Below are 23133 nucleotides of genomic sequence, written 5' to 3'. Positions count from 1 at the left end.
AAAGGGGACGTACCCATTTCCCAAATGCATGTCCATTTTCAAATATGTGAATATTAAGACGGGCAGATGTAGAGATATCATATTTATATTTTTACACAGCTGACGTTATAAGCAGAATGTACACATGTAGGGAAACATTTTGTTTTAGTTCTCTTACAACCAGGTGAAAATATATAATAACACATCACTGTTCTACTTTTACCTGTACTTGTATGAAATACCACACTACAGTTCAATGATGATGGTGATACGAGTTACATGGCAAACTTGTTTGTATATAACTTAAAGCTTCAAGCCCAAACAACTACTTGAACTAAATAAGACTTGTTAAATGATTTATGTTGTCTGAGTTAGCTGTGATATTATCCTGCGATGTTTATAACTGTTCACATCGCCCAAATTGACAATAGCAATACTAAAAAGACCCGCAATTGTCAGATTGGGGGTTTATTTGTAAGTGTGCAAGTTATCCAAAATGGCTCCTTGCTTCAAACGACAGCTGAGCGTTGAGCAACGCATTTGTCAAATAAAAACGCAAAATAATTGATAATACCCCGATAAGGAACCTAAACTAATCAAGTATGTAACAACTAAAACGCAAACAATTTAGACATCAATAAACCGCGATTTTAATTTACATTTTTAACAGGGTTTTGATTGAACCTTAACCTTTCAACTTTGGGCGAGAAGGGAAAATGGCAGCTCCCTCACCGTTCATGTTTATGGGGATTCTTAGAACCCTTTCGCCAATTGCTTTGAATAGAATTTTGCTGACAGAGGTGGGTACCTATCGATTTGACGCGCCCAACTAAAACGTGGTAGTTATCGCACGGGCAATCCTTAGTTCGTCGAATTAGGGACAATGGAGTGTATTGTGATAGCTGGCTAGCTAGCTCGCTAACATTAGCCACGCTGAAGCTAGGCTTCGGGCTACTGCTGGCTAAATTGTAGTTTATCAATCATGTGCCTTGATGGGGATTGATGTAACATTAACCTGCCGCATTTAATAAATCGCATCAATTGAATTGGCTGTTAAATCTTACTTTTTATGTTTAACAGAGAATTCCTTTATCAACATGCTCTCGAGTTGGCTATCAGCACCTGCGGACAAGGTTACCTTCAAACTACACTTTTTGTACTGTCGCGTCTCAATCGGATAAAACAAGCGATGCCATCGACACCACTGAAATGACTTCTCGTTATAAAGACAGACCCTGGGAATACTTTGAAAGCGAAGGTAAAGTTACCATGTTTTTGATTCATTCTAATATACCGCGAGCTGGCTAAGTGTGTGTGTGTATGCAAGAGGTGGAATCAAAACGACTTAACAAATTTTTATTTTTTCTCAGCATATGCTGAACGTTATGGTTCAAAGCAACTGTGGTCCGACTACAGGAGAAACCACAAAGGAAGCATTCCTCCTCAGAAAACCAGGAAGACTTGCATTGTGGGTATACTGTTTGTGAAGGAATTGTAGGAGACAGTCTTGTTCTGATTCATTGAAACATGTCCTTCTTTAAAGGCTTAGCGAAAATGAGCGCTGAGCGTAAACATCAGAAAATGCATTTGTCTGGTAACTGATGTGGCGCTTTTCTCTTTCAGAGGGGGGACAAGATCTGTGGCAATCCCTGCCCTATTTGCCGAGATCCCAATATCGTCATTCACTATAAGGTCCGTGTGTACGTCTGACGATCTAGTTGCCTTCAGCAACGTGAATGTGCAGTACAGTTTAAAGTGCCTTCTCTGGGTTAAGACACACCACTTAAAAAAAAAAAAAAAAAAACGAAATAAAATTTTCAACACCTTTATCAAACTATAGTGTCTGAAACACTAGTGTTTGCATCCTTCATGTGTCATCAAGTGGTGGTTTAGCTTTTCCTCACGGATAAGGTTAGAACGTGATCCTAGATCAGCACACCCCTGCTTTACTGCTTTATGACTTACAGGCCCTGGATTCCTTCACGTGAGAACTTGATGGCTTGCATAATAAAACACTCTTTTTTGTGTGTACATGTGTTTGTGCATGTAAATACGCACATCTGTTCCTCCCTCTCCACAGAACGTGAAGCTGCTCCAGCAGTTTGTTAGTCCTCACACAGGAATTGTCTATGACCCCACTCGCACAGGTAACGATGCGGCATGCACACGCATACACACACACACACATTCCCTTTAAAGTACGTCAGTGGCTGTTACGCTCATGCTGCTCCTGTGTTTCATCCCCAGGTGTGTGCATGAAGCAGCAGAAACAATTAAACCAGGCCATCCAAACCGCCAGGGACCACGGTGAGATGCCCATAATGCACTACGTTTACATACAGCACCTCAGTCCTTCCAGTGGGGCACATGCATGCTGTTACACACTAGTAGGTTGGTGGGGTGGGGGGGGACCACGTGAGATGCCCATAATGCACTCGTTTACATACACACCGTCAGTCACTGCAGTTCACTGTAGGGGGTGGGGACACGTAGATGCCATGCACGATCATGTTCACTGAGTCTGGTAGGGGTGGGGTGGGGGGGGGACCACAGTGAGATGCCCATAATGTACTGCCTTTACATACAGCACCCATCAGTCACTGCAGTTTCACTAGGTAGGGGTGGGGGGGGGACGGGGGCCCACAGACTGAGGACTGCCCATAATGCAGTGCAGTTTCACTGGGGCAGGCCAACCTCAGCTACCAACACCACCGAAGTGTAGAACCCACTCTGTGACTCCCAGCTGCAGCCCTCGCCCCCACCCCCCACACACACAATCATTCAAGTCTCCCGCTACAGTTGGTTCACACTTGCAGTTTATGAACTACAGTAAATCTCTCTCGTTCTCTCAGGCCTGCTACCCTTCCAGGTGCCCTATGTAGAGTTCACCGGGGAGGACTACTCCAACTCCCATGATGCAGTGGGGCACACCCGGCCGCCTCCCTCCATGACCTCCGGTGACCCCTGGTATCCCTGGTATGGCACCCTGCAACCTGATGAGTCTGAGGTGGCTCGGGTGAAGAAGCTGTACAAGAATTATCTTAAATAAAGGCACCAGATACTACGGAAGAGCTGGGCTTCGACTTACATTACTTACTGGTCAGCTGTGTACCGGCTCCTACGTAATGTGGGATTTGAACCTGCAACTACTTCCCTCTGAGCTCTTTCAGGATGACCTGTGACACTGCCCAGATAGTTTACAGCTTTTGGCAATGACCTGAGATCTCATGCTGATTGGCCAGTTCCAAGTGAACCCTACCCAACCTCTACCAGACGAAACCAATCGCCTCTCACCTTTCCGGGCTCTCCATCGTAGTCTGCCAGTGATGCTCTTTCAAGAGTAGGTTTTTTTTATAATGTTTCGTCAGTGTTCTAGAACTCCAATGCAATCGGTTACCCGTAGTGATTGTAACATCGGCATTAGAATTTTCAGTTTAGAACATTCTGATGATCACATTAGTTGTGATCTTACACCTTACAGGGTTAAATTCTCAACAGTGCCCCACCGAGCAGACTAATCCACAGGGGATCTCCTGAATAGGTTTTGAACACAATCCTGAGGTGGATTTTAGTGCCCTGTCATCTTGCTTCTGAGCGTATGTTGTGCTACATGTCCTAGAGTTTGTCGCTTGCCTTTCAAGTATGTCTAATGAATATGGTAATAAAAAACAACTTACCAAGAATTTGGTGCAAAAATCCATTTATTTCATAGTTGTCTCATGTAATTATGTCCATATTTCAAATTCCCACTTTCTGTCCCACCCCTTAAATTCAAAGTTTAATATCAGTGATATAGTTATATGTATATTTTCTATATTTCCTGGGCCAAAGTTAATGTACTGTTGCCTCCTGATGCATATCGCTCGAAACCTAACCAACAGTGCGGCATGCTACCGCCAGACTCGTTCCCGTGTCATCTGCCCGGTCTTCAGCCCACAACGGTGAATTTGCACACGCCGCAATCACTCTCCAAAACACACAGCGCTCACTCGTCCCTGACTGGCCCACATGCATCACATGGCCTGTACTGACCAATCAGAGGGGAGGAGTGTGCGGTGGGTGAAGAGGAACGTGACACCGGCTCGCGCCACCGTTGCACAGCCCCAAGAGGGCGCCAGAGTACACTGCTGCCGAGCTAGCCGCCGTCAGCGCTCCCAGGAAGCATTGTGTACATTGTTTTAAAACTGCCCCACCAGCGTGCACCCCTGCTGCCCCGCCCCTCCTCCTCGGCCCTGTCAGTCTCGGGTCTTGTTGACCAGGGTCTCCCCCAGGGCCTCCAGCACTTCGCGCTTGTAGTCCTCAAAGTCACCGTCGATCTGGTTGGCGGCCTGGTCCTCCACGACCCAGAGCTGGCACTGCGTTTCTGTGATCAGCCGGGCGTCGTGGCTCACAATGATCACGGCTGGAGGAGGAGGAGCAGCGTCAAACTCACCACAGAGCATCACACTCACCACAGAGCATCACACTCACCACAGCGTCAAACTCACCACAGAGCGTCAAACTCACCACAGAACGTCACACTCACCATAGAGCATCACACTCACCACAGAACGTCAAACTCACCACAGAGCGTCACACTCACCACAGAACGTCACACTCACCATAGAGCATCACACTCACCACAGAGCATCACACTCACCACAGAACGTCAAACTCACCACAGAGCGTCACACTCACCACAGCGTCAAACTCGCCACAGAGCGTCACACTCACCACAGCGTCAAACTCACCACAGAGCGTCAAACTCGCCACAGAGCGTCACACTCACCACAGAATGGTCAAACTCACCACAGAGCGTCACACTCACCACAGAGCGTCACACTCACCACAGAACGTCAAACTCACCACAGAGCGTCACACTCACCACAGAGCGTCACACTCACCACAGCGTCAAACTCACCACAGAGCATCACACTCACCACAGAGCGTCACACTCACCACAGAGCGTCACACTCACCACAGAGCATCACACTCACCACAGAACGTCAAACTCACCACAGAGCATCACACTCAGCACAGAGCATCACACTCACCACAGAGCGTCAAACTCACCACAGAGCATCACACTCGCCAGAGCGTCACACTCACCACAGAGCGTCAAACTCACCACAGAGCATCACACTCGACGAGCTAGCATACACAGCTAACCTTACAGACTGTAGCTTAGTAACAGCAGGCTAACTTTACAGACTGTAGCTTAGTAACAGCAGGCTAACCTTACAGACTGTAGCTTAGTAACAGCAGGCTAACCTTACAGACTGTAGCTTAGCAACAGCAGGCTAACCTTACAGACTGTAGCTTAGTAACAGCAGGCTAACTTTACAGACTGAAGCTTAGTAACAGCAGGCTAACCTTACAGACTGTAGCTTAGTAACAGCAGGCTAACCTTACAGGCTGTAGCTTAGCAACAGCAGGCTAACCTTACAGACTGTAGCTTAGTAACAACAGGCTAACTTTACTGACTGTAGCTTGGTAACATCAGACTAACTTTACAGACGGTAGCTTGGTAACAGTAGGTTAACTTTACTGACTGTAGCTTAGTAAGAGCAGGCTAACTACAGACTGTAGCTTAGTAACAGTAGGTTAACTTTACAGACTGAAGCTTAGTAACAGCACATTAACTTTATAGACTGAAGCTAAATGAAATCCACTAACTGTACAGACTGAAGTACAGTGAATTGTGTATTTGAAATGTTCAGATACTTGCCTCCCTTGTACTCGTTAATGGCTTCAGATAAGGCGTCGATCGACTCGATGTCCAGGTTGTTGGTGGGCTCATCCTGACAGGAACAGTGACAAGGCTTACACACACACACACAGACATACCTGGACTCACAGGATCTGTTAAAGCTTCTGAATAGTGCATCGGTCTGAACTGGAAACTGGATTTTCAGAATGACAAATTCAAGGAACGTAAAACCTAAAAACCTAATCATTAAGCACAAGAATCCTGCTGATAAGACTTATCTCACGCACGCACACACACATACACTCACACTCAAGACCCACACTGACACGCACACTCAACACTCACACAGACACGCGCGCACACGCACACTCGTATGTACGTACCAGGATGAGCACATCAGGTTGTCGGCAGGACAGCTCAGCGAACACGACCCTGGCTTTCTGACCACCTGCAGTCAAAGAACAGCTTTTAGAGCTGAGAGCACAGCATTTGTAAACACACTGCAGCACACATATCCCTAGACTAAGTACTCGGTAACACACTGGAGCTCACAAATCCCTGGACTAAGTACTCAGTAACACACTGGAGCTCACAAATCCCTGGACTAAGTACTCAGTAACACACTGGAGCTCACGAATCCCTGGACTAAGTACTCAGTAACACACTGGAGCTCACGAATCCCTGGACTAAGTACTCAGTAACACACTGGAGCTCACGAATCCCTGGACTAAGTACTCAGTAACACACTGGAGCTCACAAATCCCAGGACTGAGTACTCAGTGAGTTTGGCTGGCTGGTCGCCATGGTTACCTGAGAGTTTGGAGATCTGGATGGTGTGGGCGTGGCTCTCCAGGCCAAAGCGGCCCAGGCACTTCCTGCTGTCCTGGTACGGCAGGTTAAAGTTCCGCTGCAGGTACTCTGTGGCCGACTCCTCCATGGTCAGCTGGTCTGCATACTGCTGGTTGAAGAAACCGACTTTCTGCACAGAGAGAACGCACATCCCGTTACAGTAACCAGGGCAACCAGCATCCCTTCACAGTGTTACTGTAACCAGGGCAAATGATTACAGTATGTATGTGAAGCCGCATAGTTACTGTGTGTGTGTGAGAGAGGTGTGCTCACCAATCTATGGTTCTTTCTCATTTCTCCTCGAGTCTGAAACAAGAAACACCCCGTGTTACTGTCCACGTCCCACATCAAACAAAAAAGACAAGCGCAATCAATTCAGAGTAAGACACAAGGTCCACACACACACTCACGTGCATGCACACACACACACACTCACACACACACACACAAACACACACACGCACACGCTCACACGCACACACTCACACACTCACACACACTCACCGGAGTTAATTTTCCTGTTAGCAGGAGCAGCAGGGTACTTTTCCCGACACCGTTGGGTCCAACGATACAAACTGGAAGAGAAACAGGAAGTGGCAGATCGCTCATTCCCCCACCACTCACAGCACTGGAATACAAAACCCTCGCCTGGCTGCACATGATGCTCGCTGACTGTGTCTTTGACACACAGAATAACACAGTAATACGCATGAATAAAACAGAGTTTTGGTCGAGGGGTACAGCAGGGCTTAGAGAACACAAAGTCACAGTGAATGAGGTCAGAGAGAGAGTGGAGTCTCACTCACTTCTAGACTCCATGTCGATTCCAAAGTCCACGTTTTTAAACAGAGGCTTCTGACCCTCATAGCCAAAGTCCACACCTGAGAGAGATAGAAAGAGTGAGGGAGAGAGAGATGGAGAGAAACAGTTGGTGAAGAAATAAGTAAATTACATCTCAGCCAATCAGTCTTCAGCACAGTTTCCCTTCTTGTGTGTCAGAGACTCACTGTGCAGGCCCAGGATGGGCGGGGACAGGGCGCAGTTGGGGCAGGTTAGGGTGGGAGGTTGGGGCGGGTTAGGGCAGGGGTTGGGTTAGGGTTCAGAGACTTACTGTGCAGGCCCAGGATGGGCGGGGACAGGGCGGCGGTTGGGGGCAGGGTTAGGGGTGGGAGGTTGGGGCGGGGTTAGGGGCAGGGGGTTGGGTTAGGGTTCAGAGACTTACTGTGCAGGCCCAGGATGGGCGGGGACAGGGGCGGCGGGTTGGGGGCGGGGTTAGGGGTGGGAGGTTGGGGGCGGGGTTAGGGGCAGGGGGTTGGGTTAGGGTTCAGAGACTCACTGTGCAGGCCCAGGATGGGCGGGGACAGGGGCGGCGGGTTGGGGAAGGTGAATTTGACGGTGTACTCTTTGGGCCTTTTGAGCAGCTCTGGGGCCTCCTGACTCTCCTCCTCCTGACCCTTCTTCCTCCCTCTCTGCTGCTTCCTGGTCAGAGCCTCCTTCGTCTGCTTCTCCTGAGAGAGAGAAGGAGAGAGGGGAGGGGGGGCAGCGAAGAGAGAGAGGGAGAGGGGAAGAGGGGAGGGGGAGGGGGGGAGGGAGAGGGAGGGAGAGGGGGAGAGAGAGAGGAAGGGAGGAGAGAGGGGGGAGAGAGGGGGAGAAAAGGAGAGGGAGAGGGAGAGAGAGGGGAGGAGAGGGGAGAGAGAGGGAGGGAGAGGGAGGGATAAAGAGATGTACATTGTTAATGTATTGCTGCTGCACATAGGCATTTCTCAAAACAACTGAAAGAATAACTTTATTCTTGAAAGAATGAGAGGGGGAGAGAAAGCAGGACAGAAAGCGTGAGGGGGGAGTGAAAAAGAGAGAGAGAGATACTCACAGCCTGTTTGGTGGATTTCCCTCCTGCTTTCAAGTCTTTGAGCTTCTTCTCCTGTTTATCATACTGCTTCTGCATCTCCTTCTGCTTCTGCACGTACATCTTCTTAAAGGCCACTGAGCGCACACACACACACACGGGCGGGCACACACACACACACACACACACACACACATACACACACGGGCACACACACACACGGGCACACACACACACAGACACACACACACACACACAGACACACATAAACACGGGCACACACAGGCACACACACACAGGCACACATAAACACGGGCACACACACACACATACACACACGGGCACACACACACACGGGCACACACACACACACACACACACACACACAGACACACACACACACACAGACACACAAACACGGGCACACACAGGCACACACACACACAGGCACACATAAACACGGGCACACACACACACATACACACACGGGCACACACACACAGACACACACACAAACACACACACAGCACACACCACACACACACACACACACACACACGCACACGCGCAAACACACACACGAGCACACACAGGCAAACGCACGCATATACACACACACACCCACACACGCACAAGCACACACAGGCACACACATTAGAGGAGACAAAGACACTCACTACTATAACTAATATACATCGATTATTGAACACTCACAGTGATTGCCCCTGTAGTGTTGTACACTCACAGTAATTGCCCCTGTAGTGTTGTACACTCACAGTAATTGCCCCTGTAGTGTTGTACACTCGCAGTAATTGCCCCTGTAGTGTTGTACACTCACAGTAATTGCCCCTGTAGTGTTGTACACTCACAGTAATTGCCCCTGTAGTAATAGAGTTTCTGGTTGTCCAGGTGAATGATGTCAGTACAGACGTCATCCAGGAAGCTCTGGTCATGTGACACGATCAGCAGGGTCTTCTTCCAGCCCTGCAGGTAACTGAGGAAGAAGAGGGAGAGCGTGAGGAAGGTCAAGCAACAGCACAGATGCATCACACGCAAGCACGCAGACAGACAGACTTACATACACACACACACACACGCACGCGCGCGCGCGCACACACACACGTACTTGTTTAGCCAGATGACAGCATTCAGGTCCAGGTGGTTTGTGGGCTCATCGAGCATCAGGAGAGTGGGCTCCATGAACAGGGCCCTGAGAGAGAGAGAGAGAGAGAAAGGGAGGGAAAGAGAGAGGGAGGTAGAGAGAGACGTTGACTTTATTAAACCATATCCCCAAGACACAAGTAAAACTACTCAATAATATATATATTTAACATATAAATACATAAATGAATGAGAGAGAGAACATTTCTTGTTAGTCTTTCCGTCAGCTCATGTCTGTAATGCTGTAACATCACTCCTTTGCCTTCCTGTGCTGTGATGTCACAGGATATGATGTCAGAGGATGTGAGGTAAACACACCTGGCCAGAGACACTCTCATCCTCCAGCCTCCGGAGAACTTCTTGGTGGCTCGGTTCTGCATCTCCGGGGTGAAGGAGAGACCAGCTAGGATCCTGCGAGCCTTAGCCTCAGCTGCAGCCGCCCCGATCACCCTCAGCTCCTCATACACCTGAGAGACCACAGGGTGTACACACTCAGTACAGAGAGAACGCAGGGTGTACACACTCAGTACAGAGAGACCACAGGGTGTACACACTCAGTACAGAGCAGAGAGACCACAGGGTGTACACACTCAGTACAGAGCAGAGAGACCGCAGGGTGTACACACTCAGTACAGAGAGACCGCAGGGTGTACACACTCAGTACAGAGAGACCGCAGGGTGTACACACTCAGTACAGAGCAGAGAGACCGCAGGGTGTACACACTCAGTACAGAGAGAACGCAGGGTGTACACACTCAGTACAGAGAGACCACAGGGTGTACACACTCAGTACAGAGCAGAGAGACCACAGGGTGTACACACTCAGTACAGAGAGACCGCAGGGTGTACACACTCAGTACAGAGAGACCGCAGGGTGTACACACTCAGTACAGAGCAGAGAGACCGCAGGGTGTACACACTCAGTACAGAGCAGAGAGACCGCATGGTGTACACACTCAGTACAGAGCAGAGAGACCGCAGGGTGTACACACTCAGTACAGAGAGACCACAGGGTGTACACACTCAGTACAGAGAGACCGCAGGGTGTACACACTCAGTACAGAGCAGAGAGACCGCATGGTGTACACACTCAGTACAGAGCAGAGAGACCGCAGGGTGTACACACTCAGTACAGAGAGACCGCAGGGTGTACACACTCAGTACAGAGAGACCGCAGGGTGTACACACTCAGTACAGAGAAACCACAGGGTGTACACACTCAGTACAGAGCAGAGAGACCGCAGGGTGTACACACTCAGTACAGAGAGACCACAGGGTGTACACACTCAGTACAGAGCAGAGAGACCACAGGGTGTACACACTCAGTACAGAGCAGAGAGACTGCAGGGTGTACACACTCAGTACAGAGAGACTGCAGGGTGTACACACTCAGTACAGAGAGACCGCAGGGTGTACACACTCAGTACAGAGAGACCACAGGGTGTACACACTCAGTACAGAGAGACCGCAGGGTGTACACACTCAGTACAGAGAGACCGCAGGGTGTGCACACTCAGTACAGAGAGACCGCATGGCGTACACACTCAGTACAGAGAGACCGCAGGGTGTACACACTCAGTACAGAGAGACCGCAGGGCGTACACACTCAGTACAGAGAGACCACAGGGTGTACACACTCAGTACAGAGCAGAGAGACCACAGGGTGTACACACTCAGTACAGAGCAGAGAGACTGCAGGGTGTACACACTCAGTACAGAGAGACTGCAGGGTGTACACACTCAGTACAGAGAGACCGCAGGGTGTACACACTCAGTACAGAGAGACCACAGGGTGTACACACTCAGTACAGAGAGACCGCAGGGTGTACACACTCAGTACAGAAGACCGCAGGGTGTGCACACTCAGTACAGAGAGACCGCATGGCGTACACACTCAGTACAGAGAGACCGCAGGGCGTACACACTCAGTACAGAGAGACCGCAGGGTGTACACACTCAGTACAGAGAGACCGCATGGCGTACACACTCAGTACAGAGAGACCGCAGGGTGTGCACACTCAGTACAGAGAGACCACAGGGTGTACACACACAGTACAGAGAGACCGCAGGGTGTGCAAACTTAGTACAGAGACCACAGTGTGTACCCTGTGGTCTCTCTGCCCTCTTCTCCAGTCCCTCCAGCAGGCTTTGTAGCTGTCGTTCCTCCTTTACCTTCTCCAGTCTCTCGCTCACTCTCTCCTCTCCTCCTTTACCTTCCCCAGTCTCTTGCTCACTCTCTTCTCTCCTCCTTTACCTTCTCCAGTCTCCCGCTCACGCTATCCTCTCCTCTCTCCAGCAGGCTCTGTAGCTCTCCTCTCCTCCTTTACCTTCTCCAGTCTCTCGCTCACTCTCTCCTCTCCTCCTTTACCTTCCCCAGTCTCTTGCTCACTCTCTCCTCTTCTCCTTTACCTTCTCCAGCCTCTCGCTCACGCTATCCTCTCCTCTCTCCAGCAGGCTCTGTAGCTCTCCTCTCCTTCTTTACCGTCTCCAGTCTCTCGCTCACGCTATCCTCTCCTCTCCTCCTTTACCGTCTCCAGTCTCTCGCTCACTCTCTCCTCTCCTCCTTTACCTTCTCCAGCCTCTCGCTCACGCTATCCTCTCCTCTCTCCAGCAGGTTCTGTAGCTGTCGTTCCTCCTCCAGCAGTTTTAGGCGGCGGGTGTCGGCCTTCAGTACCGCCTGCACCGCCGGGGTGTCGTCCGCGATCACCTCTGGGAAGGTGAGGGGGGGGGGTGTTAAATACACAGATACAACCATTGACCAAACGAGGGGGGGGCGTATTAATGCTCTTATACACAGATACATTCACAGACCACATGGGGGAGGAAGGGAGGAAGGTAAGGAGAGAGAGAGGGACGGCGGGAGAGGGAGAGAGGGAAGGAGAGGGAGGGAAAAGTAGAGAGGGAGAGTGGGAGGGAGAGGGAGAAGTAGAGAGGGAGGGAGGGAGAGGGATGGTGGGAGAGAAGGAAAGAGGGAGGGTACCTTGTTCACACAGAAGCACATCGATATTCGGGGGGATGCTGAGAGCTCTGTTTGCAATGTGCTTCAGAAGAGTGGTCTTCCCTTTGCTGAGAGAGAGAGAGAGAGAGGAGAATAAGAGAGGACACAGAGCAGAGAGAGAATAGAGAGGAGAAAAAGAAAGAACAGAGAGAGGAGAAAAAGTGTCTGAGTACTCGCATACATAGAGTGAACAGAAACACAGGACACACACACTACTGCAGTCTCCTTACCTCACAATCTCTCATCAGGAGAGCACACTAAATGTGCTGTCAGCAGAAAAGCAGATCGACACGTTTAATTCACGCACGTGTCACGTTCATTTTCGTCTTTTTTTTAAAAACAACTTCTTTATAAACCTTAAAATTAACAGAGGCCACAAAATATGGCACAGAATATGGGCATTTTTGCACAAAATGATATGAAATTAAAAGAAAACAGGAGCAAGACAGGAACAGGAAGTGGGGATGCAGAGGGAGTGCGCCCTCTGGGGGCAGGGGTGTGCACTCACCCGTTGGGGCCGACCAGACCATAGCGTCGTCCCGCCACGATGAGGAGGTCTGCGTTCACAAACAGCTCCTTCCCGTGAGCCGAGATACTGAACCTCTCCAGCTGCCCAAACAAAACAGCGCGTTACACCAGAGTTACGCCAGAGTTACAGCGCGTTACACCAGAGTTACGCCAGAGTTACAGAGCGTTACATCAGAGTTACACCAGAGTTACAGCGCGTTACACCACAGTTACGCCAGAGTTACAGCGCATTACACCAGAGTTACACCAGAGTTACAGCGCGTTACACCAGTTACACCACGTTACACCAGAGTTACAGCGCGTTACGCCAGAGTTACACCAGAGTTACAGCGCGTTACACCAGAGTTACACCTGAGTTACACCGCGTTATGCCAGAGTTACGCCAGAGTTACAGCAGAGTTACGCTGCACTACGCCAGAGTTACACTGCATTACGCCAGAGTTACACTGCACTACGCCAGAGTTACACTGCACTACGCCAGTTACACTGCACTACGCCAGTTACACTGCATTACGCCAGAGTTACACTGCATTACGCCAGAGTTACACTGCACTACGCCAGAGTTACACTGCACTACGCCAGAGTTACACTGCATTACGCCGGAGTTACGCTGCATTACACCAGAGTTACACTGCATTACACGTTACATCACAGACACGTTACACAGGAGAAGTGTTACATCACAGACGCACGGTACACAGGAGACGCGTTACATCACAGACGCGCGGTACACAAGCGAAAGGTTACCTTGATGTCAGAGGCGTTCTCCAGCATGGCCTGTCTGGAGGACATCTCCGCCTGCGACACTGAGAAATCCCCCTCTGTGGCACTCTGAGCACGAACACTGGCAACCTGCCTCTCGTACTCCAACTGCAGGACATACAACAACATATTACACACAGACACACTATACACACACAACACACACATGCACATGCACACACTATACACACACACACACACTATATACACACACTCACACACTTTTACACGCACACAGACACACTATTACTATAACACTCGCACACATATACACACACACACACTTTTACACACGCACACGCACATGCACACACACACACACATACATACACAAAGTGCAGAGCAGACAAACTCCTCACCTGCTTCTTCATCTTCTTCTTCTCCTTCTTGCTCATGTTGGCGTAGGGGTCGGCCTCCTTCGCCTTTCCCCCGTCTCCTTCATCACCTTCATCCTCCTCATCCTGTCACAGGCGGGGGTTATATTATCACCAGACTGACACCAAACTGTCCCATTTCATTCATTAAGCTCCCTCCACAGCATCTTTGCACCCAGGGTGCACTGCAGTAAATGCAGATCACATGACCAGAATGAACACCAGCACTGAGCACACGCAATTACAGGAACCAGGACACAGTGCCTGCAATGATGCCCTTTTACACCTCTTTTACAGCCAGCAGAAAGCAACCCAGGCACACAGCCGCTCTACACCACCAGAGTCAGACTTCCTGTGAGGTGAGAGGTCAAGTCGTACCTTTTCTTTCTCCTCGCTCTTCTCCTCGTCCTCATCCTCATCTTCCTCACTCTGCGGCGGGCGGGGTGGTTTCCCCTTCTGAAAAAGAGAAGACAGAATGGCACAATCGCACCCAATTACCACGCGTTACACTAACCCCAGCCAATCAGAACAGCCACTTCATGGAGACTGAAGTGTTTGATTGGTTCATGCACGTGAGCTCCACCCATCCCGGGGTTTAGGAGGCCACACCCCACCTACCAGTTAACCAGATTAACACCCCCCCCCCAGACTCATGCACAGCTGTACCTACAGAAACACCTTCAGCCCAGTTAACCAGATTAACACCCCCCCCCCCAGACTCATGCACAGCTGTACCTACAGAAACACCTTCAGCCCAGTTAACCAGATTAAAACCCCCCCACCCCCAGCTGTATCTACAGAAACACCTTCAGCTTCACTCACTACAACCGCTACGGCAAGCGCCCATTTCCATTAAGGTGTGGAAATTAAATATATGGGCATTTATCATAATTTAGACAATTACTGGGATTTAACACTGCACATTCACACACACACACACACCTCTGCAGTTTCAACACCGCACATTCACAGTGACACACACCTCTGCAGTTTCAACACTGCACATTCACAGTGACACACACCTCTGCAGTTTCAACACCGCACATTCACACTGACACACCTCTGCAGTTTCAACACTGCACATTCACACTGACACTCACCTCTGCAGTTTCAACACGGCACATTCACAGTGACACACACCTCTGCAGTTTCAGCACCGCACATTCACAGTGACACACACCTCTGCAGTTTCAACACTGCACATTCACACTGACACTCACCTCTGCAGTTTCAACACTGCACATTCACACTGACACTCACCTCTGCAGTTTCAACACTGCACATTCACACTGACACTCACCTCTGCAGTTTCAACACTGCACATTCACACTGACACTCACCTCTGCAGTTTCAACACTGCACATTCACACTGACACTCACCTCTGCAGTTTCAACACTGCACATTCACACTGACACTCACCTCTGCAGTTTCAACACTGCACATTCACACTGACACTCACCTCTGCAGTTTCAACACTGCACATTCACACTGACACACACCTCTGCAGTTTCAACACTGCACATTCACACTGACACTCACCTCTGCAGTTTCAACACTGCACATTCACACTGACGCACACCTCTGCAGTTTCAACACTGCACATTCACACTGACGCGCACCTCTGCAGTTTCAACACTGCACATTCACACTGACGCTCACCTCTGCAGTTTCAACACTGCACATTCACACTGACGCTCACCTCTGCAGTTTCAACACTGCACATTCACACTGACGCTCACCTCTGCAGTTTCAACACTGCACATTCACACTGACACTCACACCTCTGCAGTTTCAACACTGCACATTCACACTGACGCGCACCTCTGCAGTTTCAACACTGCACATTCACACTGACACGCACCTCTGAAGTTTCAACACTGCACATTCACACTGACACGCACCTCTGCAGTTTCAACACTGCACATTCACACTGACACGCACCTCTGCAGTTTCAACACTGCACATTCACACTGACACGCACCTCTGCAGTTTCAACACTGCACATTCACACTGACACTCACCTCTGCAGTTTCAACACTGCACATTCACACTGACACTCACCTCTGCAGTTTCAACACTGCACATTCACACTGACACTCACCTCTGCAGTTTCAACACTGCACATTCACACTGACACTCACCTCTGCAGTTTCAACACTGCACATTCACACTGACACGCACCTCTGCAGTTTCAACACTGCACATTCACACTGACACTCACCTCTGCAGTTTCAACACTGCACATTCACACTGACACGCACCTCTGCAGTTTCAACACTGCACATTCACACTGACACGCACCTCTGCAGTTTCAACACTGCACATTCACACTGACACACCTCTGCAGTTTCAACACTGCACATTCACACTGACACTCACCTCTGCAGTTTCAACACTGCACATTCACACTGACACGCACCTCTGCAGTTTCAACACTGCACATTCACACTGACACGCACCTCTGCAGTTTCAACACTGCACATTCACACTGACACACCTCTCAGTTTCAACACTGCACATTCACACTGACACACCTCTGCAGTTTCAACCCTGCACATTCACACTGACACACACCTCTGCAGTTTCAACACTGCACATTCACACTGACACTCACCTTCGGCTGCTCCTTCTTTGCTTTCGGGGGCTTCACTGGCTTCTCTTCCTCTTGACTCTCTTCTTCCTGCTGGGAGTCGGGGGGGGCGGGGGTCGGAGGTCACCCAATCAGAGTTAAACAAGACACAACGACAGATTAGTGTCCTCTACCGTCTGTTAACACACACACCAAACACACACAAATGCACACACACACAAACGCAACGTGTTCATAAATAAGAATCTCAAATCACTTTAGACAAAAATAGAGTGAGAAGAAGAGATAGATGGGAGACAGAGAAAGGCGTAGAGGGAGAGAAAGGAGAGATGGAGGAAAAGAGAGAGAGTGAGAGAGATCAAGGGGAGATAGAGAGAGAAAGAGAGAGGGGAGAGGGAGAGAGAGAGAAAGGGTAGAGGGAGAGAGACAGAAAGGAGAGATGGAGGAAGAGAGAGAGAGAAAGGGGAGATAGAGAGAGATAGGGAGAGAGAGAGAGGGAGAGCGATGGAAAGAGAGAGAGAAAGGGGAGATAGAGAGAGATGGAGAGAAAGAGGGAGAGGGACAGAAAGATGGAGAGAGAGGAAGAGAGAGATGGAGAGAAAGAGAGAGGGAGGGAGAGAGAGAATGAGAGAGAGAGGGAGAGAGAGAGAAAGAAGGCTTTCTGCTCTCACCTTCTGCGCTTTTCCAGGCATCTTCTTGTCCTTCTTCATCACCACCTTCTTTTCTTCCTCGTCTTTCTCCTCCTCCTCATCCTTCTCGTCCTCTGATGCCTCCTGTTTCCAGAGGAGGGGGGTGAGATTTTAAAGACCCCCCCCCAGTCACCCTGCTGGCTGTGTGAACTTGTGCTACATTAACCCTTGATGAGCCACCACAGCCGGCTAAAGCAGAAATTCACTGAAAACAGCAATGAAGCGAGGAGAAAAAAGAGAGAGGGATGAGAGGAGGAGGAAAGGAGGGGGAGGGGGGGGGAGAGATGTCTGTGTCTTCACCCACCTTGCTTTTCTTCGTTTTAGGTTTGTCTTTTTTCTTGCCTTTCACCACCTTCTCTCCATCCTCATCCAGATCTTTCAGAGCAACGGCCTGGATCACACACGCACATGCACGCGCGCGCACACACACACATTTAACACTTTCTCGTCACCTCACACACAGGTAGACACTAGAGAATAATCTAATTTATATTTGCAGGTGTCCCCAGATCCTGTCCAATCACCAACCGCCTAATCCGCACTCTGACCAATCAAACTGCACAAAGGCGTAAACGAGAAGGCATTCTGATTGGCAAAGCCCTCTCAGGGGTGCGGTTAGTGTACTGCATCGGCTCTGTCGGTTATCATTAGTGGAATGGCCTTATGGGTGATGGAATTAGCATTACTGTTAGTATAACACACAAGCAAACACACACAGTAACACAACTACAGACACACACTAATGTACATTCATGCCAGTACAAACAAAAGCACATGCATTCAGGACCGCAACACGACCGTGGATGTGGTGAGACAACAAACAGGTGAAGGAAAAGTACAGTGAGAACAGACAGGTAAGGGGGCGTGTCCATGTTTAAAGGGGAGGGGCAACAAGGCAGAGTGGGTGAAGCAAGGATGAGAATGGGGAGAGGGAAAACTGGGTTTGAGAGGGAGAGGAACAGGTGAGTACACGCGTGAGCAGGGAACAGGTGAGTACACGCATGAGCAGGGAACAGGTGAGTGAGTACACGCATGTGCAGGGAACAGGTGAGTGAGTACACGCATGTGCAGGGAACAGGTGAGTGAGTACACGCGTGTGGAGGGAACAGGTGAGTACACACGTGTGCAGGGAACAGGTGAGTGAGTACACGCGTGTGCAGGGAACAGGTGAGTGAGTACACGCGTGTGGAGGGAACAGGTGAGTGAGTACACGCGTGTGCAGGGAACAGGTGAGTGCTCCATTCTGAACACAAGCTGAGAAACCCACTAACGAAGCCTAACCTGTCACACTTCAAAAGCACTTCCTGTTCTGAAATGAACCCACTTCCTGTTCTGAAATGAACCCACATCTACCCGCCTTCGCGTTCTCCAGAGGACAGCTACACAGCGCTCTCCCAGCTCACCTTGCGGCTGGGTTTCTTGTTCTGCGGTTTCTCTTCCTCCTCTTCGTCTCTGCTGCCATCGTCATCCTCGTCACTCTGTCCCTGACTGAGAGCAGCAAATATGTTCCCACCCTGAGAAAGAGAGAGGGAGAAAGGATGACAGGAGGAGAGAGGGAGAAAGGATGACAGGAGGAGAGAGGGAGAAAGGATGACAGGAGGAGAGAGGGAGAAAGGATGACAGGAGGAGAGAGGGAGGGACAGAGAGAGAGTGCATGGGGGGGGGTAATTTAATTTCCATTATTTAACATGGCGATACATGCCACCTATACACCAGTTCTGAGAATTATGAACCCCCCGGAGCAGGAGATTCACCAGTTTACCTGCAGAAAACTCCTTGGCTGGTGGCGACCATTTTGTTTTACCTAAATATCTCAAGTAGTTAAGGACCCTAATGAGCATGTGCCAGACGGCCAGTCGATATTTTAATATAAAGTAAGAAGATTTAAATTTTAAAATCCTACCTTATTCCTCTTTCCACCCATGTTGCGAATGATCACTAAAGGACAAGAGCAGGAAGCACAGCAACATTAATGTCATTTAATCACCAAATAAGCATTTTTACAGCCTTTCAAACAAAACTGTACATCACACCAGAGACCCGCCCACGTGTTCGTATGTGTTTGTGACCACTGCTTTTACCAGCATCTTCCTCTTCCTCCTCTTCATCGCTGGGCTGCACCGACAGCTTCTTCAGCTTCTGCATCACCTCTTCATCCTCATCATCGCCCTCTCCACCCCTCCCTTTTCGCCGGTCTTTCTTTTTCTTCTGGGGCTGTTGTGGAAAGGGGGGAGGGGGTGTTTCAAAATGAACAAAAATGTTTGGTTGGGGGGGGGGGGGTGTACTGCCAACTCATTTCAACAGCAGCTGCCATCGCATGCAGGCGAAGAATCAAGGCCACCTGTACGGCAGATTTCCGCACAAGTACAGGTCTCTAAACAGCCACTAAACTACCCCAAACGGGGAGTGGAGAAGCGGTTTCCATGGTTACACAGAGGCCCCCCCTTTGGGTGCGAGTGGGTGTCTGCCCCAGCGTGCATCTTAAACGAGTGAGGACACGCCAACGCTGTCCCCCAACCCACAGCACACCCAACATCACCGACTGCAATCTCAGCTAGCCCCATGTCTACGATGCTGTCATGAAGACAGCCAGTGACTGACAGTGGCACTGCACGTGAATATTAAATGCAGGCTGCGAAACAGAATACCACTCAATTAAGATCAGGAAAAAATATATTTTTTAACACAAATGTGACAATATGGCAACGATTTTCCACTTCCAAGGGTTAATCACCAACTGTTAAACAAGAAACAGCCTTGGCTTATTGTAAGAGTTTAAAGATAAACCTATAAGGTGCTGAGATGTGGTGAGTTTTGATACACTCCACATGGAAGGGCTAGCTACTCCAGGACTTATGCAAACATTTCTTCCCAGTTGTGAGGTCTGAGGCCACATTAGCCTCCGTTAGCGACCAGGCAAGAGGCAGCGGAATGTTATAAGTCACCACGATGACATCACAAAGACCCCAACTTCCTATTCTGCAGTACCTGCTTTCCTTCCTTCACAACAGGCTCCTCCTCCTCCTGTTTATTGTCTGACGCCAGCTCCTCAAAGAACTGAGGGAGAAGAGAGGGAGAGGAGGATGGAGGAACAGATGGAGGGATGGAGGACGGGAGGGAGAGGGGATGGAGAGAGATTATAAAACTGGTGAAAGAGGACTTCAGAAATTCCTCCTTTACTGACATCAGGACCAACATAGATGACCTACTACTCAATGTTCAGTAGTGTCCAAATATAATATCTTTTCACCCTTTTAGCAGACATATGAAAATTAAATGAATTTATTCACAAATTATATATTGTGCCACAACTGTGATTATTTATTACTTCTTCGGAAACCTCTGACACATTTTCTTTTGTCAAACGTTTGTGCAGTAAAATGATTATTTTCATGATGCTATCAATCAGCATGAGATACCGCCCCGTACACACAATCAATTCATTTCTTACATATACATATTTCTATCATGTTTACTCTCGTCAACAAACAAACGGCAGGCCATTACGATCAGTGTCCTTATCTATGTTACAGTGTCTGCACAAAACGCGTGATACAAATAAAACAGAATAGAATTGAAAATAGAATTGAAGTACCTACCGTTTTTTTCCCTTTCTTATCTTTCTTTCCTTTCTTTACAGCTTTTTCTGTTGTGAGAGAGACATGCATGTTTAAAAAAAACTGACGTCATCATAACGTAACCTTATATTAAATACGGTGAAGAAAATCCGTAATATGCGATGGCTGTCAATTTCCTACTGTGATGTTATCTTAGGGTTGCTATCATGTGTAATCATCACTACTTAACCAACTAACTTTAACAACATATAGTGATGGAATTTGTCGAGCTAAAACAGGCTGAATGTTAGCACAAAGAGAAAGAGAATGGTAATAGTTGTTATTTGCTTGCCAGTCAGCTACATAACGTTAGGTTTTGTGAACACAGCAGTTTTTATAACTGTTGGTCAGCGAGTTACGATTGTACCTATTTAGTTTACGTTACATCGGCTAAATCCAAGTTGGCTCGCTGACTCAGATACATATTAAAAACATAAATTGTGAAATATTACTTGTAATTAAGAAACAAACTACTCGCAGACAGCGCTAGCTTGCTAGCAAACTAACGGGATTCGGACGGAACTCTTGATAGCAAGGATTAGCCTAGCTAGACATCTCGCTAACGTCACTGTGTAAAGGATTGTGTAATTCATTGACACATTACATGTCTCGACTACTTACGACCAGCTGGCAAAGCCATGTATGTTAGCCAGCTGTATAACTAATATTAATCATAAATTAAATGATTATTGATTCCCCTTAAGTGACACAGGTATCATACGGCATAATCAATAAGAAAGCACACATGTTGACACTGAAGCACGAAGTGAGCTGATTTGGACAATGTGGGATTCAGATCTAGCTAGCTGCGCCAGCTTGGCTACATTAACGTTACCTGCCGGCGCTGGCTCATCGCCTTCCCATTCGGCAACTTCTTTCGCTTTCTTGGGCATTTTCGGTCTGTATTTTTTTACCAAAATATAAGGCTTATTTAAACTCTATTTCGAGTCAGCTGAGTGTCACCGAAGGCTAAAATGATGAGTAACCGGGAAAGACTCTCACTCATGCGGGCCCGTTGCTTTTTCTCTCCCACACGACTGGCATAGCTACCATAGACTTTACCACTGAACATAATTCCCGATAGCTTCATTATCACAGCGCCATACTCCAGTGTTGAGGACAGTTGCAGTATTACGGTACATTTCACCAACGTCTGGCAAACATAAAATCGGTATTAAATGTGGAAATAGAACGTATTTATGTCTTCACTATTGCAACATCTAGTATTGTTAAAAAACTGTTTGTCAGTTTAAGGTATCTGTAGTCCATAGTACCCATTCTCTTTACATTTAAAACCCCTTTGAAAAAGCACACCACATCAACTTACCTTCTATTAAACATCTCCGTTTTAAACCTAGCGCCTAAACTTGTTTTCCCCACAAAATATTTTGCATCCATAATGCTTGAATGCTACGCTGTTGAAAGTCCTATTTATTTTGATTCAATACAGGAAAATAATTTCAGTTCAATTCATAATTTAAAAAATGTCCATGATGTTATAAGACATTTTTCATTAATGAATTGAATTTCAGTTCTGCTCTACGTGCCCTTTCCCCTAGGTTGTGCTCACTTACAGTAACATGAATTCACAGCTTTTAGGGCAATACGTTAACCAGCATCAAACAGCAAAATACATTTCATTAAACCAACTAAACCACAGAAAATAAGAGCTTTAGCGAGTTATCAGTACAGGAGTCTTTGCTCTTTCAGATTCAGGTTATCTGTTTGAGAAAGTGTTTGTGAAAAACTTTAATAAGGAGACAGCTTGCAACATTGGTAGCGAACTTGATGGGTTTGAAAAGGGCATAGGTTCGAGACTAAAATAAATACTTTAATTCCTAGGTAGTAAAAACGCCAATTGAATCCTGCTGACCAAACATTGAAATTCTAGATCAGCTGTAGGGCTTGTGTGGATATTCGGTCGAATTAAAATCAACAATCTGCACAGAATTAGGACACTGCTCTGTTTAATTCATGTTGTACGTCGCTCTGGATAAGAGCGTCTACCAAAAGCCTGTAATGTAATGTAATGTAATGTTGTCCCTTCCCT

At 48.3% G+C, this 23133-nt stretch overlaps 2 protein-coding genes across 5 annotated transcripts; one reads left to right on the top strand and one right to left on the bottom strand.

Moving 5' to 3' along the window:
* The first annotated feature begins 484 nt into the window (after nt 1-484).
* mrps18b (mitochondrial ribosomal protein S18B) lies at nt 485-3662 on the top strand. The gene is made up of 7 exons (XM_064349248.1): nt 485-779; nt 1060-1237; nt 1350-1447; nt 1603-1671; nt 2060-2126; nt 2227-2286; nt 2832-3662. Exons 1-7 carry the CDS (start codon nt 696-698, stop codon nt 3026-3028), a joined length of 753 nt encoding a protein of 250 aa, XP_064205318.1. The 5' UTR covers nt 485-695; the 3' UTR covers nt 3029-3662.
* abcf1 (ATP-binding cassette, sub-family F (GCN20), member 1) lies at nt 3663-22144 on the bottom strand. Of its 4 annotated transcripts, none has more exons than XM_064349242.1 (27): nt 21919-22144; nt 21066-21112; nt 20455-20523; nt 19548-19680; nt 19370-19404; nt 18870-18980; nt 17771-17857; nt 17449-17550; nt 16802-16870; nt 14565-14642; nt 14172-14273; nt 13798-13920; nt 13031-13131; nt 12505-12590; nt 12094-12233; nt 9843-9991; nt 9490-9573; nt 9233-9357; nt 8388-8500; nt 7854-8025; nt 7324-7398; nt 7022-7092; nt 6791-6823; nt 6479-6647; nt 6052-6116; nt 5687-5759; nt 3663-4381 (listed from the first exon to the last, which is right to left on the bottom strand). In XM_064349242.1, the coding sequence occupies exons 1-27, from the start codon at nt 21974-21976 to the stop codon at nt 4215-4217; spliced, it is 2637 nt and encodes an 878-aa protein (XP_064205312.1). In that variant the 5' UTR covers nt 21977-22144; the 3' UTR covers nt 3663-4214. The 4 variants fall into 4 exon arrangements, with proteins under 4 accessions (XP_064205312.1, XP_064205313.1, XP_064205314.1 ...); XM_064349243.1 differs by having other exon boundaries at nt 16802-16867; XM_064349244.1 differs by lacking the exon at nt 17771-17857.
* Between the last annotated feature and the right edge of the window lie 989 nt (nt 22145-23133).

The sequence above is a fragment of the Anguilla rostrata genome, chromosome 8 (genome assembly GCF_018555375.3).
Source record: "Anguilla rostrata isolate EN2019 chromosome 8, ASM1855537v3, whole genome shotgun sequence".
Classification (NCBI taxonomy): domain Eukaryota; kingdom Metazoa; phylum Chordata; class Actinopteri; order Anguilliformes; family Anguillidae; genus Anguilla; species Anguilla rostrata.
Note: the sequence above shows the minus strand (reverse complement) of the source record. Positions and strands in the feature narration are given on the sequence as shown.